The sequence below is a fragment of the Neolamprologus brichardi genome, chromosome 3, assembly GCF_056152115.1.
Source record: "Neolamprologus brichardi isolate AB-2024 chromosome 3, ASM5615211v1, whole genome shotgun sequence".
NCBI classification, from domain to species: domain Eukaryota; kingdom Metazoa; phylum Chordata; class Actinopteri; order Cichliformes; family Cichlidae; genus Neolamprologus; species Neolamprologus brichardi.
In genome coordinates this window covers 58,629,517-58,654,274 of record NC_142106.1, presented here as the reverse complement: position 1 = coordinate 58,654,274, position 24,758 = coordinate 58,629,517, and the positions used below count along the sequence as shown (strand labels likewise).

Below are 24,758 nucleotides of genomic sequence, written 5' to 3'. Positions count from 1 at the left end.
AGTTAGGGCTGGACCAGGTGACCCTGAATCCTCCCTTAGTTATGCTGCAATAGATGTAGGCTGCCGGGGATTCCCATGATGCATTGAGTTTTTCCTTTCCAGTCACCTTTCTCACTCACTATGTATTAATAGACCTCTCTGCATTGAATCATATCTGTTATTAATCTCTGTCTCTCTTTCACAGCATGTCTTTTATCCTGTCTTCCTTCTCTCACCCCAACCGGTCGCAGCAGATGGCCCCGCCCCTCCCTGAACCTGGTTCTGCCAGAGGTTTCTTCCTGTTAAAAGGGAGTTTTTCCTTCCCACTGTCGCCAAAGTGCTTGCTCATAGGGGGTCACATGATTGTTGGATTTTTCTCTGTATCTATGAAGCTCCTTGCGGTGACCTTTGTTGTGATTTGGCTCTATATAAATAAAATTGAATTGAATTGAATTGAATTGAACAACACCTGGTTTTATCACACAGTCTACCTGTGTCTGACATGGAAGTGTCTGACACTGCCTTTTCTGACCTTATGACTGCATTATTTGATTATGTGTTTTCGCGCACTACAGTTCAAACCAGCGCTGCTGTTCAACGCTGTTGGTTTATTAACCCTTCCACTGCTTCTTTTAGCCAGCTGTCTGTCCCCTCTGATCTCACTCCGTTGGACACAGAGAACCCAAGCTCCTGGTTTCAATCCACTTGCATAACTATTCTGGACTCTGTGGCACCATTAAAAACCAGGAAGCCTTGGTTTAATGACGGCACTCGGGCTGTGAGGAGGGGGTGTCATAGAGCTGAACGCAGATGGAAGAGGGACAAGTTGCAGGTGTGTCTTGAAATCCTAAAGGACCGCTGGCGCCTCTATCAGGATACGGTCAAAGAGGCAAAAAGAATATACTTCTCTAAGATCATTTCATTCAACAGTCACAATCCACATGTGTTATTTAACTCTATTGACATTTAAGACTATTGACTTAGTCTTAAATGCTCCACAAAGCGGCTGTTTGGAGGCCTCTCATAAACTGTCTAATGATTTTTATGTGATTTTTCATTAAGAAAGTTGCAGCCACGCAGGCTCTCATTTCTTCTCCTGAGTCTGACCCCTCTGTTTTAATCTCTTGCTCTGCTGTTTTTAACCAGTTCGAACCTGTGACTCTTTTGTAGGGGATGTAGTTGACCACCTGAGGCCCTCTGGTTCTCCAAATAATCCTGTCCTACTATGACTTTTTAAGGAGATGTTTCCTAGCATAGAAACAGCAGTTATAAACAGCAGCTTTAAACAGCAGTTTAATATCTGGTGTAGTCCCTGCTAATTTCAAGCATGCAGTGGTACAACCCCTGTTTAAGAAACCTGCCCTGGACCACACTATGTTGGCTAACAACAGGCCTATCTCCAAGTTGTCTTTTATGTCTAAAATCTTAGAGAAAATCCTAAGATTTTAGACATAAAACCTGTGATTCTGGCAATTATGTTGTTCTTGACCTCCTTGACCTAAAGGCTTCCTTTGACACTGTAGACCACAATATTTTACTGTCTTGCTTACACCATTTTGCAGGTATTCGTGGTACTGCTTTGAATTGTTTTAGGTCTTATCTTTCTGAAAAAAAACTTTTAGGGTTAACTTTGGAAGGCACGAGTCCTTTTCTGCTTCTCTTCATTTTGGGGTCCCGCAGGGCTCAATTTTAGGGTCTGCTTTTTTTTAAAGAAATTATATTTACATCCCCTGGGAATTATTCTCAGAAGGCATGGCATATCCTTCCACTATTAGGCTGATGACTGTCAGATTTATCTGCCCCTCAAGCAGAAAGATGCCTTCTCTGTTTAGCAACGTTTAGCATGTCTAGAAGACATTAAATCTTGGATGTCCCTAAATTTCTTAAGATGTATTTCAAGCAAAGCTGAAGTGATTGTGTTTGGTCCTAGCAGACCTTGTGATTGATCCGCTATTGACTTGGGACCCCTGGCATTTTAAACCTGTTGTTCCTAACATGGGTTTTAAGATGGACAGTGATTTTAAGTTGGACACTCAAATTAGTGCTACAGTCAAGTCCAGTTTTCATCACCTAAGGCGATTGGCAAAGGTAAGACCTATTTTATCCGGGTCGCATTTTGAAACAGTAATCCATGCTTTTATTTCATCTTGTTAAGATTACCTTAATGCATTGTATTTTTGAGTTAGTCAGTTAGTCAGAAGTTAGTCTTCTCTCTCATCTGCAGCTGGTACAAAATTCTGCTGCACGACTTTTAACCAGAACTCGTAAAAGAGAACATAACTCCCATCCTCGCTTCACTCCAGCCTGTATATTTTAGAATTCATTTTAAAATTCTAATGTTCATTTTTTAATGTTTAAATAGTCTTGCCCCACCTTACCTCTCTGAGCTTCTTCATCCTCACTCACCCCCCAGGTTTCTCAGGTCAACTGACAAGCTGCTCCTGGAGGTGCCCAGGTCAAAGAGAGAGCTCACAGGGGACAGGGCCTTCTCTATTGCTGCTCCTAATCTTTGGAACAATCTGCCCCAGCACATTAGAGAGGCCCCTTCACTGTCCACTTTGTCCACAAATCTGAGGCCATGGTTCTCAGCTGGAAAAGGGTGGAGTTCCCCTTCCCGGGTCGGGGATGAGTGGAGGAGTTCAAGTATCTCGGGGTCTTGTTTGCGAGTGATAAGAGAAGGGAGCCGGAGATCGACAGGCGGATTGATGTTGTGGCTGCACTGATGCGAACGCTGCATGAGTCCATCGTGGTGAAGAGGGAGCTGAGTGTAAAAGCGAAGCTCTCAATTTACCGGTCGATCTACGTCCCTACCCTCACCTATGGCCACGAGCTGTGGGTAGTGACCGAAAGAACGAGATCTCGGATACAAGTGGCGGAAATGAGCTTCCTCCAAAGGGTGGCTGGCCTCTCCCTTAGAGATAGGGTGAGGAGTTCAGCCATCTTTCGATACATCGAAAGGAGCCAGCTGGGGTGGTTCGGGCATCTGACAAGGATGCCTCCTGGGTGAGGAGTTCTGGGCATGTCCCACTGGGAGGAGGCCCCGGGGCAGACCCAGGACACACTGGAGAGATTATATATCTCTCGGCTGGCCTGGGAATGCCTTGGTGTTTCCCCGGATAAGCTGGAGGAGGTGGCTGGGGAGAGGGAGGGCTTCAATCCTTAGGCTGCTGCCCCTGCGACCTGGCCCCGTATAAAGTGGAAGAAGATGGATAGATGGATGGATGGATGGAATGGATACCAGAGTCCAATTCCTAATTCTTCTGGGTTTTTTTTTATCCCAATCCCTGGAGAGCTTCCAATTTTATAATACAAATCAATAATTCTTTCAATGTTTCCACTCTAATCCCTAGAGATTCCACTTATTGAAAATAAATTATTAATCCTTCCAAGATACTAATGATTATTTCCTCTGTACGCAGCTTATCTTTGGAAACTGGGGTCTTTTGTTCTTTCTGTTGTTCTTCCTGTAAGAATGTCAGATATGTGCCAGTGTGTTAGATCTACATCTGTTTGATTAATACAGCTGCAAAGTGTTGCTCACGATGAATCACCCTTTGGTCAACTTAAGAGCCTACAAGATGAATATCCTACAGAAGAACCTTGCAGGCAAAAGCTGTTTGTCTTTGTTATACAGAGATATATTCAATAATATATCAAATTTATTTGAGTAATTTATGTGCATTTTCTTACCACTAACTGAACTTTTAGGTGCACATTGGAAATTAATTGTTTCATGGACTTGGTGTATGATTAATGGTCTTGTGGATCAGCTTATTGAGTGAGTTGGCATCTGCAACCCTCAACCTGCTGCCCCAGCATGCAACAGCGAAGAGGATGGCACTGGCCACAACAGACTCATAGAAAATCCTCAGCCATCTCAGAAAATAGATATGACTTAGCCCCTCGATACTGCAGAGGTGTTTGTAACCCAATCCAATTTATTTTCAATGTGTACTTATATTTACAGTGTCACAGCAGATACACAGGATCACAGGTATCTGCTGATGACTCTGCTCAGACCACATGACAAAAGGAGTCCAGTATGGCATACGTCACCCTCAATAATGCATCCAACCACGGCACCCCGCAAAGATTGACTTGGTGACACAGTTCGATATTTTTTTGATACAAAAAAAATGTTCATGCCTTTTTCATTTTTCAAAATTATATATATATATATATATATATATATATATATATATATATATATATATATATATATATATATATATATATATATTTGAACTCAAAAGTACAGTTTTTAAATTTAATGTTGCTGAAACAAACAAACAAAAAATCTATCTGATTGAGATAGATCTTTGGAAAAGAGAGTTTATTACACAGAAATGGCTCTTTCCAAAATAAAAGCTATACTATACCCTTCTTCTGGGCTATATTCTCAGAAGCATATTAAACATATCAGGTCCCCATAAGGAGATTCATGTGCTAACGGCTGTCTAAATGACTCGGGTAAAGTTTGTAGCATGCATGCTTGTTGTTTTTGTCTGCTTCCACTTGTCTTTGCACTAGGATGATGTCGGAGTAAATGTGCAGTCACATTCGTTGTGTTCCTACTAGTGCTGTCAGCGTTAATCTCGTTAAAATGACATTAATGCCATAACGTGGCAAATCTCTGTTAACAAGTTACTGCGGATTGCCCCGTGATTGGGGCTGGATGTTAATGAGCTAACTGCGCTAACGCACTAGTTCCCACAAATTGAGCATTGCGTGGCACATCCGACATACTGTTTTAATTTGTCCATGATGCGTTTACCATCAGGGTCATGCTTCAGATGACCAAGATAGTTCCAAACGCCAGATCTGAATGAGGGTGGGGGAGGTTCAATTTCGGGTAGCGTTGAGACAGTTGCCATGTTGCAACGAGTTTAGCTTCTGTCTTGCTAGCTTGCGCTGCGCTCAATGGATCTGCACTCGACAGTGCTGCCTAGGCAGAGTAGTCGAACGCAGATCCACTGAGCGCTCAACACAGACAGCATCGTCAGAAGAAAAGTTGATAAAATAAATAAAAAAATGTTGTATTGTTCAATACATATGTGTACAGAACCGAAAGCACTGTATCGAACGGTTCACACACACACACACACACACACACACACACACACACACACACACACACAAACATTTTAATTTTAATTTATTTTAATCAATAAATCGATAATCAAAACCCACCCCTACTAGCAGGCAGGGCATACATGGAACGCCATAACCAAGTGGCTGGAAAACTATACAGAAACATCTGTGCTGAATACGGCCTGGAAGTCCCAAGGTCAAATTGGGAGACTCCCACTGGGGTCGTGGAGAATGACCGAACTAAAATCTTGTGGGACCTCCAGATGTATACGGACAAAATGGTGATGGCTTACCAACCAGACATAGTGGTGATGGAATAAAAGAAGAAGACAGCTGTGGTGATAAACGTAGCATTTCCGAATGACAGCAACATCAGGAAGAAAGAAACTTGAGAAATACAGAAGTCTCAGAGAAGAGATCAAGAAGAATGGTGGGTGAAGGTAACAGTGGTCCTAGTGGTAATTGGAACACTAGGTGTGCTGACTCTCAAGCTAGGCGAGTGGCTCCAGCAGATCCCAGGAACATCATCTGAGATCTCTGTCCAGAAGTGCACAGTCCTAGGAACAGCTAAGATACTGCGCATGGCCCTCAAGCTCCCAGGCCTCTGGTAGCAGATTTGAGCTTGTAGGATAGATCTCCCTTATGGGCGAGAGGGGAATTGTGTTTTGTTTTTGTTTTGTTTTTTGCCAATTTCAAATGTGATTTATGCTAAAAAGAAATTCTAGGTTCAAAATTGAAACCTGTTTTATAACATAAGTAATAAATTCAAATGAGTGATACTTCGCACTAACAACATTCCCAAAGGAAGATATGCAAATTATGTTCATTAAGTCAATTACATTACATGTAAAATTCCAAACGAGTAATCCTCCATTCCAAGTTCAGATATACGCTATTGGTAAGAAATCACATGATCAAAGCAGAGGGCATGATGGGTTGGAAGATCTGAATGCCAAGATCCCCGTAGGTTATATGCAGAGCTGTTAGTGTTTCAGTTGAAGATTGTGGAATTGCATAGAGGTAAGTTGGGATAAAATTCACTAAGTCCTTCCAACTGTAAGATCCCAATCCCTAATCTCTTTTGTAACATTTAAATACTAAAATTCCAACTATTAAATATAAATCACTAATGTTTAAAAGATTTTAATTTCCCTGTTTCCCATTATTCTTATTTCGTTTTTTTTTTTTTTTTCATTTTTTTTAGGTTTCCTTTCTTAATTCCTACGTGAATGGTGACATATTGTCACAGTCAAGAAACAAGTGAGTAACAAAATGTTTTTATTTTGTTCATACTTTTATACCTTGTAGCACCACACATTAAGACCTATGTAATTGTCTGTGAGCACCCATTGAATTTATTTTAATCGTACTATCTGCGTATCATTTTGAGTGAAAAATGTTTTTAGGCTTCATCTGCCTGCTAGGCAGATTATATGTGTCAAATCAAAAAGGAACATAGCCCTACAGTAAATAAGGACACATACAGAAATCAGCGCATAGAGACATTGACCCTTTAAATTCTTTAACACTAACATCTTTTTCAACAGTTCTTCTTTGCTGAAGGGCTCAATCCATTTTTTAGAAATTTGTTTAAAAATAAGTGAAATATAAATCAATTATTCATCCATCCAAATCTCTAATTCTTCCAATCCTTAAATATTATTCCCTAATTCTTCTAAATCTTGTATCCCAAGTAATAGCTATTCTAAGAATTAAAAACATATCACTAAAAGTTTAAACACCACATTTTACCACCATTCAAAGTAATTCTTTAATTATTTTATAATTATATCATAAATTTAGAAGTATACATCTTAACCTTTAAGAATTTAAGATTAGACCAATAATGAATTTGTTTTGAACATACTGTCTGCAAATTGTTTAACAAGTCAAACATTATTTTGTAGACAGACAGATTTGTCTTTTGGACATGAAGGGGAGTTAAGCTCAACAGTGAGTACATTCATATACACATTAGTGTAACTACATATTCACGCATATATTTCTTTATCAAAAGATATACTTATTTTTTGAAAGAGACAGTTTTTTTAAAATAGTTAACAACTGTCAGCAAATATACTGCCTTAAAAATTTTAATCACCTTATTTACATTTAATATAAATACACTGAAGTTTTAAATTGTTCAGCATTGCCTGCACCTTCAGAGGATTTATGTTTACTTGGATTTTAAAATAATTGTTTATAACATTTAAAAAACGTTTTAAAAATCTATTTTATAAAAGAGAGGATATTGAATTAAAACTAAAACTATGTATGAGGAGCTACCAGTATTTGTGTCACGGGACCGAGTGGTCTGTACTGAACTGGACTCAGGCGCAGAAACCCAGAGCAGAGACAGCAGATGGTGTAACAATATTTTATTAGGCTTAAGTGCTAGAAACGTAGCAAGGACAAAAACAATAAGATGTGGAGTTTGACGTGGCGTGGCCTGGGAAACGTGGCTAGGGTGAGGGAATGGGGCCTGAGATGCAGAGTGGAGCTGAGCAGGGAACAGTCACACTGAAGAGAGAAGACAGTGGAGTTAGGGAGGTAGTGGAGGCAGCTCTGAAGTGGTAAGTTGTAAGCAGTGTTGGGACTAACGCGTTATTAAGTAACGCGTTACAGTAACTACGTTATTATTGTGGTAACGAGCACGGTAACTAGTTATTATGCCAAAATCAGGAACGCGTTAGTCGTTACTGGGATTTAGATAGGCTCGTTACTCGTTACTTCGTGTGGTGGCTATCGTGGAGCTTCCACAGATTCTGTAACATTAGCAAGTGGTGGAGGCCAGCAGGTGGATGAGGGAAAGGGGATGCAGAAGGAAAAGAGACCCGAGGCGGCCGCCGGTCCAAGTGTGAACTGAACTTCAGGTAAGAAGTTATGACCTGCAGTCTATCTGGGTCAGATATAAACCAAGTTTAGGTGGAGTTTATTTTCATTATTCTGACTTTTTCCGTACTGCGTACTAGCTAGCATGACGGAGTTTCTATACAGCTGGGTGGGTGCTATGAAGTTAATGATGTTGAACTTTATTTTGTTCATAAGTTATTAGAGTTGCCAATCGTCCCGTCTGGTTTTCAGAGAAAATATTACGCGTTTCTTATTGAGGTGAAAAGGAACAGTTTGTCCCGTAATTCAGCTACAATGAAAAAGACACAAAGCTGGAGTTATTCTGTGTTTACTGCACAGCTGCCTCTTCTTTCATTCCCCCCCCCCCCCCCCCCCCTTTCCCGTTTCTACTTCAATCATGAAAACTGATCAATGATCAGCTGATCGGCTCTCGTTTGTTTATCGACCACTTTGTGCCAGAAAGAGGAAACCAGTCACGTTAAACAACAGCAGCACGTTTAAGCTTGATCAGCTGTTGTTAGAATTTATTTAATATTAATTTCTAGTATCAGCTGATGTTTGCTGGAGCCACAGCTGCAAAAAAGCTGCTGGTCATGATATCGGTTTGGTTATCTGGTGAGAGAGAAACATGAAGATGAAATCAGGAGACGTCCTTACTGAATCATCAGAGCTGAACAGGTGATGGAGAAACAGGTTTACCTTTTTGGTAACATAAATGAGTTGAAGGGAAGTTATGAACTGTTTCTGAAAGACAGATAACTCCAGGATCCTTTTCTAAGTAGTAACACCTGGTAACTGTGCAGGTGCGGATCTAGCAAAGTTTTGCCAGGGGGGCAGGTAGGGCTTTAACAGGGAGAGGTGGGCACAAAGAAATACTTTTCTTTCTTATTCTCATTTAAAATGTCTCGCTTTTAAAAAATAATAATCTGAATCTTACAAAGGATTGATAGATTGATGCATATATACCATCAAAACAGTGTACATCACTGTCACAACAGCGTTTGTTTTCATTCAAAGGCTTTATGATTTTTCCTATAATGGTGGGCCAGTCTCTAGTCAAAATGCCCGGGCTGATTTTTTGTCCCAGTCCAGCCCTGTATGCAGCTCATCTGCAGTCTGGTGTTACCTACATCTTCCTATTCAGAAGGCAGAATTTCCGAGTTCTGAGTACAATCAAAGCACCACGACTGCAGTTTTTGTGTTGGATGTAAAAGGCACACATGACGCTGTGACGTAGGCTAGAATCATGGCAGCAGTCAATGACGGTCCAGGCGTGGGATTTCTCTCGTGGAAATATGCACATTATCTTTTCCTTTCTATTGGTTGGTGGCACAGTGCACTTGTGGCAAGTAAGCAAGCTAGAAGACTGGCAAAGTTGTGGAAGCAACACATTAACAAGAGAATTCTGAGTAAAACCAAAGTTACTTTCCCTAGTAACTAGTTACTTTGAAAATTACAAGTAACTTGAAGTAACTGAGTTACTTTTGATAGAAGTAACTAGTAATGTGACTAAGTTACTATTTTAAAGTAACTTACCCAACACTGGTTGTAAGTATAGCAATTCTTAGTTGCAGTAGGGGACACAGAGTGTTGAGAGGGGAGTGACGAGAATCCAGGGGAGCTTAGTGGCGTTGCAAGGCTGACCCGAGATCTGGGGTCTTCAGATGGAGTGTGATGGCAGGAGGGCAGGCAGGTGAGGCACAGAGTGATTTTCCAAGTGATTGCTTGGTATCATGAGTCCGGAGGTAGAGCGTGAGCCAAGGTGAATCCAGCAACTGCAGCACAAGAAAGTCTTGTTAACAAGATAATCACAGAGAGAACTTGAAGCATAAGGGCCTGTTACCAACATGGGTTGATGACGAACTGGCAGTGAATGAACATCAATGTGTGGCTTAAATCCCTCTGGCTTGATTGCCTGCAATTGGCTCCAGATGTGCGGGAGCTGGAGGAGGTGGCCCTGTCCAGGGGCGGATCCCAGGTAGGTTCAGGAGGCTTACGAAAATTCCAGCCACCCACCGCAGACCATGACAATTTGCTACACTACCAGCAAGGGAATTTTCTTTAGAATACGCATTCCTGACAGAAACACACCTAAATAAATGAATTAATCTCACCCCAACCATTCGTGGCAAATGGCCGTCCCTCCCCCGTCCTGCCAGATGTTTTGTCCTTTTAAAAGAAGATTTTCCTTTCTCACTTCTCACAATTGCTCCAAGACAGTAGGAACAGTTACTGACCAAACTAAATTAAATAAATACAATATACTATACGGTTACTAAATATAACAGAATAGCTCTAATAGGTATAAATAGTTGTAATAATAAAAACCCCAATATACTGCACAAATTAAATATATATAGTTGACATTGAGGTAATGTAAAGGTGTAAAATTTCCCTTTCTGTGTAGAGCATGTGCAGATAATAAGGCTGTATAACTATGGCAGTGTGTACAGGGCTTTAGTTGGGGAAGTTGCACAGAGATATCGAAAGGCAGGAATTATTTCTTGTGTCGTTCAGTGGTGCATTTGTCAGCCTTTCACTGAGCGTACTCCTGTGACCAGCACGTCATGGAGTGGCTGGCATTGTCCAGCATTGTGCTTGTTTCGGACACCATGTGCCTTACCCAGACCAGCCTGAGGGACTCCGACTCCATCCTCACAACATTACTGGCCTTGTGAACCAGTTTATTGAGCCAGTTGGCATTTGCAACCCTCAACCTGCTGCCCCAGCATGCAACAGCAAAGAGGATGGTACTGGCCACAACAAACTCATCAACAAAATCCTCAGCCACCTCAAAAAATTACTTGGGCCCTCTAGAGTGCAGTAGTGTTTTCTACCCAATCCATGTTTTTTTCAATGTGTACTTATATTTACAGTGCTCCACCCTTTGGATAGAAACAGGGATCACAAGTTTCCTGGTCTTCAGTCAATTCTTTGGTCTTTCTTACATTGAACAGCAGAATCATCTGCAGGTATGTCTTTTCCGGGCCGGTGCACAATCTCTATGTCGTATCTCTGCAGCTGTAACAGCATGCGCTGCAGACGAGCAGGGGCTACAGAGATTGGCTTCTTCAGTATGTGCTCCAATGGCTTGTGGTCCGACTCGACGATGACTCTTCTGCCATATATGTAGGTGTGGAAACGCTTCTTTTTCGATCTGTGCATAGTTAACCACTGTTGGGGTCAGTGTCTTTGAAGAATATGCTATTGGGTGTCCGTCCTGCATCAACACAGCTCCCAAACCATACTTGGATGCATCTACCTGTAGGCGTAGCTCCTTGGTCATGTCGTAGTATGCCAGTATGGGGCCTGCTTCTCTGGTTATGAGATCCTTCATTTGCTGGAAGACTCTGTTGTGATTCTGATCCCAGACGAACTCCAAGTCTTGCTTGAGCAGCTGACGCAGCGGTACTTCTGATAGTCGTGGTGCGAATCTGGACAGGTAGTTTGCCATTCCAAGAATTGTCTCGAGCTCATTCTTATTGAATTGGGCGATCGTGGCTCAAGAGTTGGCAGTTCGTCTTGTAATCGGAAGGTTGCCGGTTCGAGCCCTGGCTCGGACAGTCTCAGTCGTTGTGTCCTTGGGCAAGACACTTCACCTACTGCCTACTGGTGTTGGCCAGAGGGGCCGATGGCGCGATATGGCAGCCTCGCCTCTGTCAGTCTGCCCCAGGGCAGCTGTGGCTACAGCTGTAGCTGCCTCCACCAGTGTGTGAATGTGAGAGTGAATGAATAGTGGAATTGTAAAGCGCTTTGAGGGGTCCCAAAAAGCGCTATATAAATGCAATCCATTATTATTATTATTATTATTCTCAGGAGGCGGCATGTCCTTGATGGCCTGTAGTTTCTTTGGGTCTGGCTGGATGCCCTCCCGGGTGAGTTTGTGTCCAAAGTAACTCACTTCTGTGGCACCTATGACACATTTCTCTGGATTGAGACCAGTGTTGGGAAGGTTACTTTTAAAATGTATTCCACTACAGATTACAGAATACATGCCCCAAAATGTATTCTGTAACGAATTCCGTTACGTTACTCAATGAGAGTAACGTATTCTGAATACTTTGGATTACTTAATATATTATCATGCTGTTTACAACTACATGAATGTACTATTGCTGTGATTTATTACTGTTACTGAAGGTTCGCGGCTCCGAACCGTAGTAAAGGGACCTCTGGCTAATACGGCGGGTTCTGTGTCGGGCTCGTAGCTGAAAACTAGCTTTACTTTGTTGTCTGGGTCAAGTTTGCTAGCGAGAGACAGAGAGAGGCGTTGAAAGGCTGCTCCAACTGAACTTATTGTTTTTGGAGGAAAACACGAACACGGTGTACAGTCGAGTCTTAATAGCTTACTTAAAACTAGAGAGGGCACGATACCACTTTTTTATGTCCGATACCGATACCGATATCATACATTTGGATATCTGCCGATACCGATATGAATCCGATATAGTGTGTTTTTTAATCAACAAAAATGTTTTTTTAATATCTTGCTGCTTTTTGTATAAGTTCATACTCAAGTTAAAAAACAACAACAACACTTAAGCGATTCTGTTATACCTGTATGTTTAAAAAAAAACAAAAAAAAAAACACACTGCACCCAAACTATTTCATAGCTCAGCAACACTGATCAATCTAATAAAGTTAAACCTGCACCATCCTTCCTATTCTGGTATTTTAAAGAGTACTTAGCAGAAATATTAAGCAACCTAACTAATAGGGTTGCAAACTCCCAGCAAAAGAAAATAGGGAACCACCCTCTTCCTCATGATGCTTAATCAATGTAATCAACTTTAATTTGATGCAGGGTGAAAAAAATTCACAGAAATAAATTATTTTTCAAGAATAATTAAATAGATTCAACATCTTTCTTCAACAGAATTGCAGAATTCACAGATGGTACTTTCCCAAAGGAAAAAGTACTACAGCTTACTAGGGTATATTAGACTTAACAGTTATTATATACAGTAATGGACTTCTATACATTTTACATCAGATTAAAACTTTGGGTGTAAGATTCATATAATTATTAAATAATTAAAAGCTAGACATTTTAAATGAGAATAAGAAAGAAAAGTATGTCTTTGTGCCCCTTTTCCCTGTTCATGCCCTATCGGCCCCCCTGGCTAAACTTTGCTAGATCCGCCCCTGCACAGTTACCAGCCGTCAGCTACGTAGAAAAAGATCCTGGTCTAGAAAGGAATATTAAAACAATTCTAACAACAGCTTATCAAGCTTAATAGTGCTGCTGTTGTTCAGCCGCTGGTTTCCTCTTTCTGGTGCAAAGTGGGCCAAAAACAAAGAAGAGAATTCTCCGGGGAATATGCCCTTGAATACATCAGCAAACTCCTCCATGACACTTGTGGTCTGTACTGACATGACCAGCTTGACTAGGTTTAGATCCAGGCATGGTCTCAACCAAGGGACAATCAGCACGGAGTGCAAACATTATGAACAATACAACAATTATGACCAGTGTTGTGGGTAAGTCTAAATAAAGTAGATAAAATGATATACTTACTTATACAGAGTCTTGGTAGTCCTACTGACACCCAAAGTATCAGAGTCAAAGTCAACTACAAATTAATCATATACATACATACGCTATCCAGCTGCTAACAAAACCCTAATCATGGCAGCACAGGCACAAGCTCTGAGACACGATCCATAGAGGCTGGGGTCTATCACACCAGACAAAACCCCATGTGAAGTCTGTGTAAAGATGCCCCTGAGACAATCCAGCACATAACAGCAGGGTGCAAGATGCTAGCAAGTAGGGCATACATGGAATACCATAACCAAGTGGCTGGAATAGTACACAGAAACATCTGTGCCAATATGCCCTGGAAGTCAAAATGGGAGACGCACACTAGGGTCGTGGAGAATGACTGAACTAAAATCTTGTGGGACTTCTAGATGCAGACAGAAAAAATGTTGATGGATAACCGACTGGACTACTACTGTTTTCTTTCTTCTGTGGAAATCACAGAAGAAGATGGCTGTAGTGTTAGACGTAGCATTTCCGAATGACAGCAACATCAGGAAGAAGGAACACAAGAAGCTTGAGAAATACAGAGGGCACAGTCCTAGGAACAGCTAAGATACTTTTGTATCTCAATCATCTTTTGTATGTATTATTTTAGGGTCTATCTTACAATATAAAGCACCTTGAGGTGACCGTTGTTGTGATTTGGCACGATATAAATAAAATTGACCTGAAATGAATTGAATACTGCACAGGGCCCTCAAGCTCCCGGGCCTCTTATAGCAGACCTGAGCTTGAAGGACAGACCGACTCACCCTTACGAGTGAGAGGGGAATTGTTGTTTTTTGGGTGGTTTTTTTTGCCAAATTACAAATGCAATATATGCTAAAAAGGAATTCTAGGTTCAAAATTGAACCTCATTTTATAATATAAGAAATACATTTAAACGAGTGATAATTCGCACTAACAACATCCCCAAAGGAAGATATGCAAATTATGTTAGTTAAGTTACATGTAAAATTCCAAACGGGTAATCCTCCATTCCAAGTTCAGATATACACTATTGGTAAGAAATCACATGATCAAAGCAGAGGGCATGATGGGTTGGAAGATCTGAATGCTAAGATCCCCGTAGGTTATATGCAGAGCTGTTAGTGTTTCAGTTGAAGATTGTGGAATTGCATAGAGGTAAGTTGGGATAAAATTCACTAAGTCCTTCCAACTGTAAGATCCCAATCCCTAATCTCTTTTGTGACATTTAAATACTAAAATTCCAACTATTAAATATAAATCACTAATGTTTAAAAGATTTTAATTTCCCTGTTTCCCATTATTCTTATTTCGTTTTTTTATATTTCCATCCTAATTCCTATGCGAATGGTGAAATATTGTCACAGTCAAGAAAGAAGTGAGTAATAAAATGTTTTTATTTTGTTCATACTTTTATACCTTGTAGCACCACACATTAAGACCTATGAAATTGTCTGTTAGCACCCATTGAATTTATTTTAATCGTACTATCTGCGTATCATTTTTTAGACTTCATCTGCCTGCTAGGCAGATTATTTTTGTCAAATAAAAAAGGAACATAGCCCTACAGTAAATAAGTACGCATACAGAAATCAGCACATAGAGACATTGACCCTTGAAATTCTTTAAGAACACATATCTGCGATGCTTCCAAATCTTAAAAAACCGTCCATTTAAAAGGGAGTTCTTCCTTCCCACTGCCATCAAAATGCCACCAAACTCCTGATTCCAATTCAAAGTGGTAGGCTTTTTATATATATCAAGGTTTACTTATATTTCTCTTCTTATTTTTCAAGTATTGGGACGTATACTCCTAAATTTGAAGACTTGTGGGCAAAAAATTAATTAGGCTGTTCTGATGTGTATTCTTCTCTACAGGAAAAATGCCACGTCAGATGACAGAATGCCCAATATGCTCTGTTCCATATGTTGCAGTTGGGCAGCATTTAAAAAAATACCACCATGTTGTAAACAAAGAAGAATTTCATTTACTGCTAAATTACTGCTCTACAGTGTAAGTCACTGTCATACAGTATATGACAAAAAATGCAACAATTTAAAGTGGTAGTTGTAGTTACATTTGTCAAACTGGATGTGATATGCAGTTACAGGGGCAGGCTGGACTGTCCAGTATGTAAAGCTAAAAGCCGTATAAGACTGGACAAGCACTTGGAAAATGTCCACTGTGAGATTGAGGTTAGTGTTTTGTATAGCTTACATTTTATTGTTAAATTAGAATGCATTCTTATGTGACATGTTTCACTAACTTTCTCAAACATTGCTGTTCTATTGTTTATACCCTTTCAGAAATCAGATCAGAAGAAAGTAATGAGGACAGCGAAACGATTGGCTAATCTGAAAGCCCTCAAAGCTCTCAGACGTTCAAATCCACAGCCTCCAATGGTGACCTCACTGGACATAGAGCAGCTGACTGAAAGCAGTGATCAAGAGGAGCGAAGTGATAGCAGTGATAGCAGTGAAGAATCTGCAGAGATTAGAGAAGAAAGCTCAGTCCATTCCCCTGTCAATCAGTCAGATGATGCTCAAGTCCAACATCAGACTTGCAAAAACTGCAAAGAACTGCATTTGAAACTACAACAACTGAAAAGTAAACTGAAAAGACTGAAATCCACTAAGGATAAACTGGGCCTCAAACCCCTCAACCCCCCAAAGCGCCAGAAATTTGAAAGACATAAACCTGACCCAACAGCCCGGCTTCCTAAATTTGGTATGAATTATTTAGCAAAAGTGTTTTTTGTTGTGTAGTGTAATGTGAATTTGGATAACTGGTTGTTCTATTTATTATTGTAGGCTCTATCTTAAAGTATAAAGTGCCTTGAGGCAAATGTTGTTGTGACTTGAATGGAATTTAATTGAATTCTATCGAGGAAGTTAAATCCTGCTAATTAGCAATATCTTGCTAATATCATTGTCAACCAATTCAATTAGAAGAATGTTTTCTGTACATCATCAGTTTGTCATGACACTTCTAATTGCTATGTTGTTACTACACTTTATTTTAAACAGAGAAAGTCCTGAATGCTTGGTTTCAGCACATTTGTGGAACAAGTAAAAGGGACGTTGAAAATGCCAAACAACGGGTCCATCATGTCCGTGCCTGGGCATATTTCATGTCTCACAATCAAGTCCCTGCAATGACGTTTGCATTTATGGACAACAGAGAAAGACTGACTGAGTACATTTTTACAAATATCTGTGATATTTTAGTCCAGTAATCTCAATAATACTAAAGTGATTACTGATTTGTGTTTGTTTGTGCCTTTTTTAGATGGACAACTTATCTGAATAAACATGCCGTGACAACCAAAAGGATTCGGATTGGAAATGTGAGGGCGTTCTTGAAATTTCTGATTGATGCACAACTGCCAGAGGTCAGAGCCTCCCGTAAGGATTTAAAGGGGACTTTATTTGCACTTCAGTCGGAGATGAAGAAGAGCAGAAGGGAGTTACAAACCCACAGGCAAGACATCCGGATCAAAAAATCACGTAAGATCCAACTTTACTACTTATTCATCACTGTCGTTACCTAGCATGTGTAATAAATACATCTGTATATAAATGTCACAATGTCATTACTGTGATTTAGTGAGGAAGGAGGACTCAAAATGTTATAATCTAAAGTATAAATTGTATACAAGTATATATTTTCTCTGCTGTATATACACAGTGGCATGCAAAAGTTTGTGCAGCCCTGATAATTTTCATGGTTTTTCTTTATGAATCATTGGTTGCTCGGATCAGCAATTTCACTTCAACATATCATATAGCGGACAAACAATGATATTTCAGAAGTACCACTGTATACAATGTACAAAATAGAAAGTAAACAGAAACTAGGAAATGCAGAGTTGTTAGGCTTCATTTTCTAGTTTCTGTTTACTTTCCTTTTTATCTACTTTCTACATGGGAAAACAGTCTGTCACCACAAGGAAACAGAGGCACACCATGGATACTTATTTGTATACAAAGGTCAGGAGGAAGGAAAGAAAGCAGGGGGAACCTACCACAGATGTAGACAACAAAATTGTCTACATCTGTGGTAGGTTGAAAGTGAGGGGTAAAAGTTCAACTAAACAACAGAAAATTGGCACCAAAAACAGGAGACGTGACCAGCAACTAACCAGTGGGAACACATAACTAAACATACAAATGCAGAAAGAAAAAACATAAAATATCTAAACAATAAGCAAACTAGTAATCAAATTAAAGATACCTAATGATAAAATGAACTATACAGTCAAAAAACACAAAGACTAAAATGGTCAAGGAAATGAGACTATCAAAATTTAGGATATTGATATTTCCTTTTTTAACATGAATGTGTTATATTCAGTACTAAGCTTGGTAAACATGGAAAGTTTAGGAAGTAGGATAAATAAATTGAAAGGGTTAGTATTCTGGATTGGAAAGTAAGATTTAAGTTCAAAATGGCAATCCAATTCATTTTCATATACTGTGAGCACTGATTGCCAGTTCTTCTTTCTTACAAAATAATTTTTTGAAAAAAATTAGGTCTAAACTACAACCTGTTTTATATTTACATCATTGCGTGCAGCATGAATGAGCATGACTGGAGCTACAGGAACATAAAAACATTCTGTGTCTTTTAGAAATGCTTGTAGATCCTGTCCACATCACTGATTTTCTCAAGAAGGCCACCACACACATCCCTGAAGCACTTGGTAAGTGTTTAGTTCATTTCTCCATAAGGACAACTCTAATAACCCCAATAATATCTCTGCTAATGAGAATTCTTTTATAATATTTACTTACCAGCTGTAATCTGTATGTATATATAGTTCAGAATCTCAGATTTACAGAAATATATGACAGAACTTTTTGCTTTCAATTATAACAGACTGCTCATTTATAATCACTTGTTGGACTTTTGATTTTTGTTCAAATATATAATACATATACAAACAGTAGCATTTGTGATGTTTATATAGGATTATATTAGGGGGAGTATATAGCAATATAAGGGATATGCTCAACTATCCCTTGTGTTTTACCGTGCAACCTCTATGTTACTTAATAGTCGAGCTTGAGAAAAATCCCACAACTGAGAACCTAGACTGGTTCTATGGTCTTCTGGCTGGATTTGTCATCTGCACAACTGGACACAGAAGAGCCGTCATATCAAATATGACAGTTGAGGAAGTTGGCACTGCTGAAGCGGATGGTGATGGCCGGCGGATAATCAGAGTAAAGTCATTAAGAAATGATTTCTCTCCCTGATTAAAGATGTTTTCTTACCAGCGACATCAATGACTGTGTGCAATGTAATTTAGTTGCTGATTCTTTTACAGGTAAAAGAGCACAAGACCAAAGAAACATTTGGCCATGCACTTGTTCCCCTAACGAAAGACGAATACATATGGTTTCACCGCTTTGTGTACCACCGCCACAGATACCCTGGTGTATCATCACAATTGATTTTTGCCAACACCAATGGAGGGCCTTATTCTAAGATGCTGACATCATTTCAAGATGCATGGAGGAAGTTTGGTATCCCAGGAAAACCAACCTTCTCTATGATTAGGAGCAGCATCAGCACTTTTGTGAGTAGTTTCCACTTTATGGTGATTCAGTGTTTTTACCTTCCTATCCTCTTAGAGGGATGATATAAAACAGTCACCCTTCCTGGTTCTACTCCCAGTGTTTTAATGTTGGAAGGACATTTCTTTTTCTTTATATTGTCTTCTGTTGTACTTCTTTTTGTGGTTCTGTCCTTAGCTCTGCAAATCTTGAAAATGTCAAAAGTTAGTGCAATTAATAACATTATTTAATGTTTACATTTGTAGAGTGGGAGATTCTTGGGAACCCAAAGCAAGGTACAAGTCCACCGGATGATGTGCCATTCTGATGCAACTGCAGCAAGGTTTTATGAGGCAGATTTAAACTTTGACGAAGCCTTCAAGTGCCGCAACAATGCTGCAAAGGCACTTGCTGTGAACAATAGAACCAGAGACTCTGAGGAATCTACAACCTCAGAAGACAATAAAGATGTGTTGCAGAGAAAATATGCTGGACCGAAGAAAAGAAAGTCTAGTCAAAATGCCACAAGAGAAGAAATTGTGAAAAAGAAGACCAAACAGCACGCAAACACCATTGACACAGACAGCAGCAAAGATGAAAGTAACAATGAAGTCAGGAAAATCATTGACCCGGCAGCAGGAAACACATCTGGAAAACACCCACATAAACAGAGTGGCAGGGCAAGAGCAAAAGTGAGGGTACAAGAAGACACAACAGGTGATGAAGATATGTCAGAGATGGTGACTACAGAGAGTAGTGAAGGTGAAGATTATGATGATAACTGTGAACACATTGACCTTACAGCAGCAGGTACATTGGGAACCACCAAAGGTAAAGATAATGCTAAAGGAAAAGGAAAAGCCACAAAGGACACAGGACATTTCTATAGTCGTACTCAATTTCTTAAAAACAAGAATAAATGTTGGGAATCTCCTAAAATTATGTCAGAAAGAATTGCAATCCAAACACAAATACAAAAAGTTGTTAGACCAAAGGAAGCAACTGAGGGTGTGAACCAAACACAGACAGAGACAATAGATGAAGACAATGAAGCCTTGAGGCCAGAAAGTTTGAGTGAAAATGAAAGCAGTATGCAAACAGTAACTACAGATAATGAAGAAGACAAAGCTGAAGATGAAAATGGTCCCTTGTTGAACACAACTGACATAGACCAAGAAGTTTCCAGTGGACTAGTGAGAAAAACTACAAAAAAAATAAAAGGAATGAGCACAGAGGACATAGGCAGAGATAAACATGGACCACAGACAAAGACGACAACCGAGGGAAAATGCAATTTGAGATCAGAAGGAACAACAGAGGAAGGAATGACAACACAGACAGAGACTACAGATAAAGACAAAGCACTGAGAACAGAGGACAAAGACATAAAGGAACAGGGACCACAGATGGAGACCATGGGTAAAGAAAAAAACGATTTGAGAGCAGGAGTTACAACAGAGGAAGGAATGACAACACAGACAGAGACTACAGAAAAACAGAAAGGATTGAGCACAAATGACATAGCTGAAGATGAAAATGGGCAACACACAGTGACTACAGATAAAGACAAAGCACTGAGAACAGAGGACACAGACATAAAGGAACAGGGACCACAGATGGAGACCATGGGTAAAGAAAAAAATGATTTGAGAGCAGAAGGAACAACTGAAAACAAAGACACAGTTAGAGTAAAAGAAGATGGCCCTGGGACTAGCTATGAGTCTCCAGTGGCACACCCAAAAAAGAGGAAAAGGTCTCTAATGAAGAAAAGCTCTTTGGCGAAGTGTGATGAAAGCAAAGAAACAAAGCAAAAGGGCAACAAGCAAGAAAGAAAAAGACCAAAGAGCCTGACTGCAAGACAGTTGTTAAGTCCAAAGATGCTCAGAAGTCACAAGACTAAAGAGGCACCTAAAGATACCAACAAAAGACAAAAAGTCATACAAAGACTCAGAGAAGTTACAAGAAAAAATAAGAAAAAGAACAAAGGATTGAGCACAATTGACATAGCTGAAGATGAAAATTGGCAACATACAGCGACTACAGATAAAGACAAAGCACTCAGCACAGAGGACACAGACATAAAGGAACAGGGACCACAGATGGAGACCACGGTTAAAGAAAAAAATGATTTGAGAGCAGAAGGAACAACAGAGGAAGGAATGAGAACAGAGATAGAAACTACAGACAAAGACATAGCACTGAGAACAGAGGACAAAGACATAAAGGAACAGGGACCACAGATGGAGACCATGGGTAAAGAAAAAAATGATTTGAGAGCAGAAGGAACAACAGAGGAAGGAATGAGAACAGAGATAGAAACTACAGACAAAGACAAAGCACTGAGAACAGAGGACAAAGACATAAAGGAACAGGGACCACAGATGGAGACCATGGGTAAAGAAAAAAATGATTTGAGATCAGAAGGAACAACAGAGGAAGGAATGAGAACAGAGATAGAAACTACAGACAAAGACAAAGCACTGAGAACAGAGGACAAAGACATAAAGGAACAGGGACCACAGATGGAGACCATGGGTAAAGAAAAAAATGATTTGAGAGCAGAAGGAACAACAGAGGAAGGAATGAGAACAGAGATAGAAACTACAGACAAAGACAAAGCACTGAGAACAGAGGACAAAGACATAAAGGAACAGGGACCACAGATGGAGACCATGGGTAAAGAAAAAAATGATTTGAGATCAGAAGGAACAACAGAGGAAGGAATGAGAACAGAGATAGAAACTACAGACAAAGACAAAGCACTGAGAACAGAGGACAAAGACATAAAGGAACAGGGACCACAGATGGAGACCATGGGTAAAGAAAAAAATGATTTGAGAGCAGAAGGAACAACTGAAAACAAAGACACAGTTAGAGTAAAAGAAGATGGCCCTGGGACTAGCTATGAGTCTCCAGTGGCACACCCAAAAAAGAGGAAAAGGTCTCTAATGAAGAAAAGCTCTTTGGCGAAGTGTGATGAAAGCAAAGAAACAAAGCAAAAGGGCAACAAGCAAGAAAGAAAAAGACCAAAGAGCCTGACTGCAAGACAGTTGTTAAGTCCAAAGATGCTCAGAAGTCACAAGACTAAAGAGGCACCTAAAGATACACACAAAAGACAAAAAGTCATACAAAGACTCAGGGAAGTTACAAGAAAAAACAAGGAAAAGAACAAAGGATTGAGCACAATTGACATAGCTGAAGATGAAAATGGGCAACATACAACGACTACAGATAAAGACAAAGCACTCAGCACAGAGGACACAGACATAAAGGAACAGGGACCACAGATGGAGACCACGGTTAAAGAAAAAAACGATTTGAGATCAGGAGATACAACAGAGGAAGGAATGAGAACACAATGACAACACAAGGAGGTCATGTCCAGAGTGAGAATGTGAATGTTAGATCCTGTTGATCTCAGAGTTCTTTGGTTTCAATTTTTGAATTATACTAAATTTTCAAGACCTTTGTGATCATGTGAGTTGTTTTGTTACTGATTTTACACAGTCGCTCTGTTTTTTTTTGTTTTTGTTCTTACATTTTACTCACTTTGATCATGCAAGTTTTTTTGTTAAGTTTAAGTATTGTTTTTATTTTTTTACCTCTAAAATAATAGTTGTTTAAAAAAAGACAAATATTGACATACATACGTTGTTTATAACAAATGCCAAATGGAGAAAAATAAAATCAATAAAGATTTTTCTGTTCAATTTGAAAATGATGTGTCTTTGTTCTACAATCATTAGTCATGGATTTCATTTCCAAGCTGTAATTCCAAATAACTCACATTTTATATAGGCATGATATGCAGATGTCATTAATAACATTAGCTGAATTAACACAAATAAAAGTCCTCACAAATTATACCTGATTACAATTAACAACATTGTGATGTGTTCAATGGTAAGCCCAATTACAGTTTCTTCTATCTAAATAACTAATTATTCAGTTTTTTTCAATCCAGTTTTGGCAATGGAATGTCTAATATTTTCATTTTTTTCCCCCATCCCATTTCCTAAATCAACCCATAGAAAAGAAATCTTAATCAATTATTGAAAGATATTAAGGTAATTTTTTTTTACTTTTTTCTGTATGCAGTGTGTTTTTAGAAATTGATCCCCCCCCCCAAAAAAAAAAACAAAAAACAAAAAACAAAAAACAAAACAAAACAAAACAAAAACAACAGAAAAAGAACATCGACCATAGCAGGTGTGTTTTATTGTTTATTCTTTATGCGTTTGACTTCTCAGATTTATTGGTTTTAACTGATGCTGTAGATATTAAAAATTATTTGTGCTCCAATTAGTGGAAATGCAAATGTGAAGTGTTGTTCACAATAAATCTGTGAAGGTTCTCAGTAATTCAGGTCATCCTAGTTTAGGTCATCGTAGACCCCCTGGGGGTCACTCCTTTAGGACTTAAATCTGGGATTCTCCACCATTTCAAGACTCAAGAAGTTTATTGTCATTTCGTATGGTGTTACCCAGCCTGAAACGAAATACTGTTTCTCACCAGCCTCTACAGTGCAATAAGCAATAAGTTTGACCTTAGAACTGAAGAAGCTTCTTGGTAGAGAGGTGAAACATCAGCAAGCAACTTAATGAAATCCAGGCGCTTTTCCTTCCAAGCTCCTTAGAAAGCTCACAATGAAGCACCCTTTGGTCAACTCCAGAGCCAACAAGCTGAACATCCTGTAGAAGAACATTGTAGGTAAGAGCAGTTTCTCTTCTTAATACACTGATACTTTACACATTATAATAAATCCAATCATGTTTACATTTTATTCGTAGAAATGGATAACTTTCAGGTGCAGACGTGGATGTTTGGACAAATTGTTCATATAGATAATCCTCATTGCTGTTTTTGCGATCATTGCACTCTACGTGATTATTTTGCTCCTGCTGTATTTCAACAACTTCTCACGGCTAGCGGAGTGAGCTGTGTAGAGGAATAACTGAGGACCCAAAAGGCGAAAACAGAAAGTCCATGAGAAACGCAGGAGCTCAGGGAACAGTTCACTGATGGTTCAAGGGTTGACCCGTAGGCCATGAGCACAATAGTCCAAAAAGGTTCAGCTCAGGATGCCCACTGTGTGAAAAGCTGGTCCGGAGGCCGGCCGTGCAGAAGGCAATGGCAGTAATGACCTCGTTTCAGGAGTTGCCCTCAACAGCAATGAAATCCAGCCAGAGGCCATGTTGAGGTGCTTGACATGGATCAAACAGCAGTGTAGCAACCACAGGACCAGAAGAGGCTGGATTGGAAGACAGTGTCGCAACCACTGGACCAGACAAGGCTGGACCAGACGAGGTGGCGTAGCAGGCGAGGGCGATGGCTGGAGTGGTTCCTGAGACCTTCCAGCGGATGCAGAAGACAGCTGAGGTTATCCCTCGGACTCTCCAGCGGAGGCAGATGACTGGATGGGACCCTCCGACCCTCCAGCGGAGACAGACGCAGACCCAGTAAGTACAGGGACCTAAGGCAGACAAAGAGAGGAACCAGCAGTTGCAGGGACCTCTGGCAGATACAGAGCAGAACCAGCTGGTGCAGGGACCTCTGGCAAGCACAGAACAGAACCGGTAGCCTCTGGTATTGCTTACGCTGGCTGGAGCTGAGCAGCAAATTGGTTTGGCTCAGGTAGCAACAGCGGGATGGAGTCCTCAGGGAGCTGAAAGTGTTCACCAACAAACCCAGCAGAGGACGGAGGTGGAAGGTGAAGTAGTTGGCGCTGGTGTCTTAACCTCCAGGGGTCCAGAGTCGGCTGGT

General features: G+C 40.0%; 1 protein-coding gene and 1 pseudogene across 1 annotated transcript; both read left to right on the top strand.

Moving 5' to 3' along the window:
- Positions 1–5,174: 5,174 nt before the first annotated feature.
- On the top strand, positions 5,175–6,019 carry LOC148105976 (uncharacterized; annotated as a pseudogene).
- A 212-nt stretch (positions 6,020–6,231) lies between these two features.
- On the top strand, positions 6,232–24,343 carry LOC148105975 (uncharacterized). Its single transcript, XM_087838429.1, has 11 exons — positions 6,232–6,330; positions 15,315–15,450; positions 15,542–15,632; positions 15,744–16,164; positions 16,464–16,632; positions 16,726–16,943; positions 18,068–18,139; positions 18,496–18,662; positions 18,767–19,018; positions 19,262–20,237; positions 24,096–24,343. The coding sequence occupies exons 1-11, from the start codon at positions 6,300–6,302 to the stop codon at positions 24,341–24,343; spliced, it is 2,781 nt and encodes a 926-aa protein (XP_087694555.1). The 5' UTR covers positions 6,232–6,299.
- Positions 24,344–24,758: the final 415 nt, after the last annotated feature.

What these genes read in the sequence shown, in the direction of transcription:
- LOC148105975 (XM_087838429.1), top strand. Translation starts at nt 6,300, where the DNA reads ATGGTGACATATTGTCACAGTCAAGAAACAA. An exon ending in CATCCGGATCAAAAAATCAC is followed by an intron (nt 16,944 to 18,067) that starts GTAAGATCCAAC and finishes TGTGTCTTTTAG; the next exon opens with AAATGCTTGTAGATCCTGTC. An exon ending in GGAGCAGCATCAGCACTTTT is followed by an intron (nt 19,019 to 19,261) that starts GTGAGTAGTTTC and finishes TTACATTTGTAG; the next exon opens with AGTGGGAGATTCTTGGGAAC.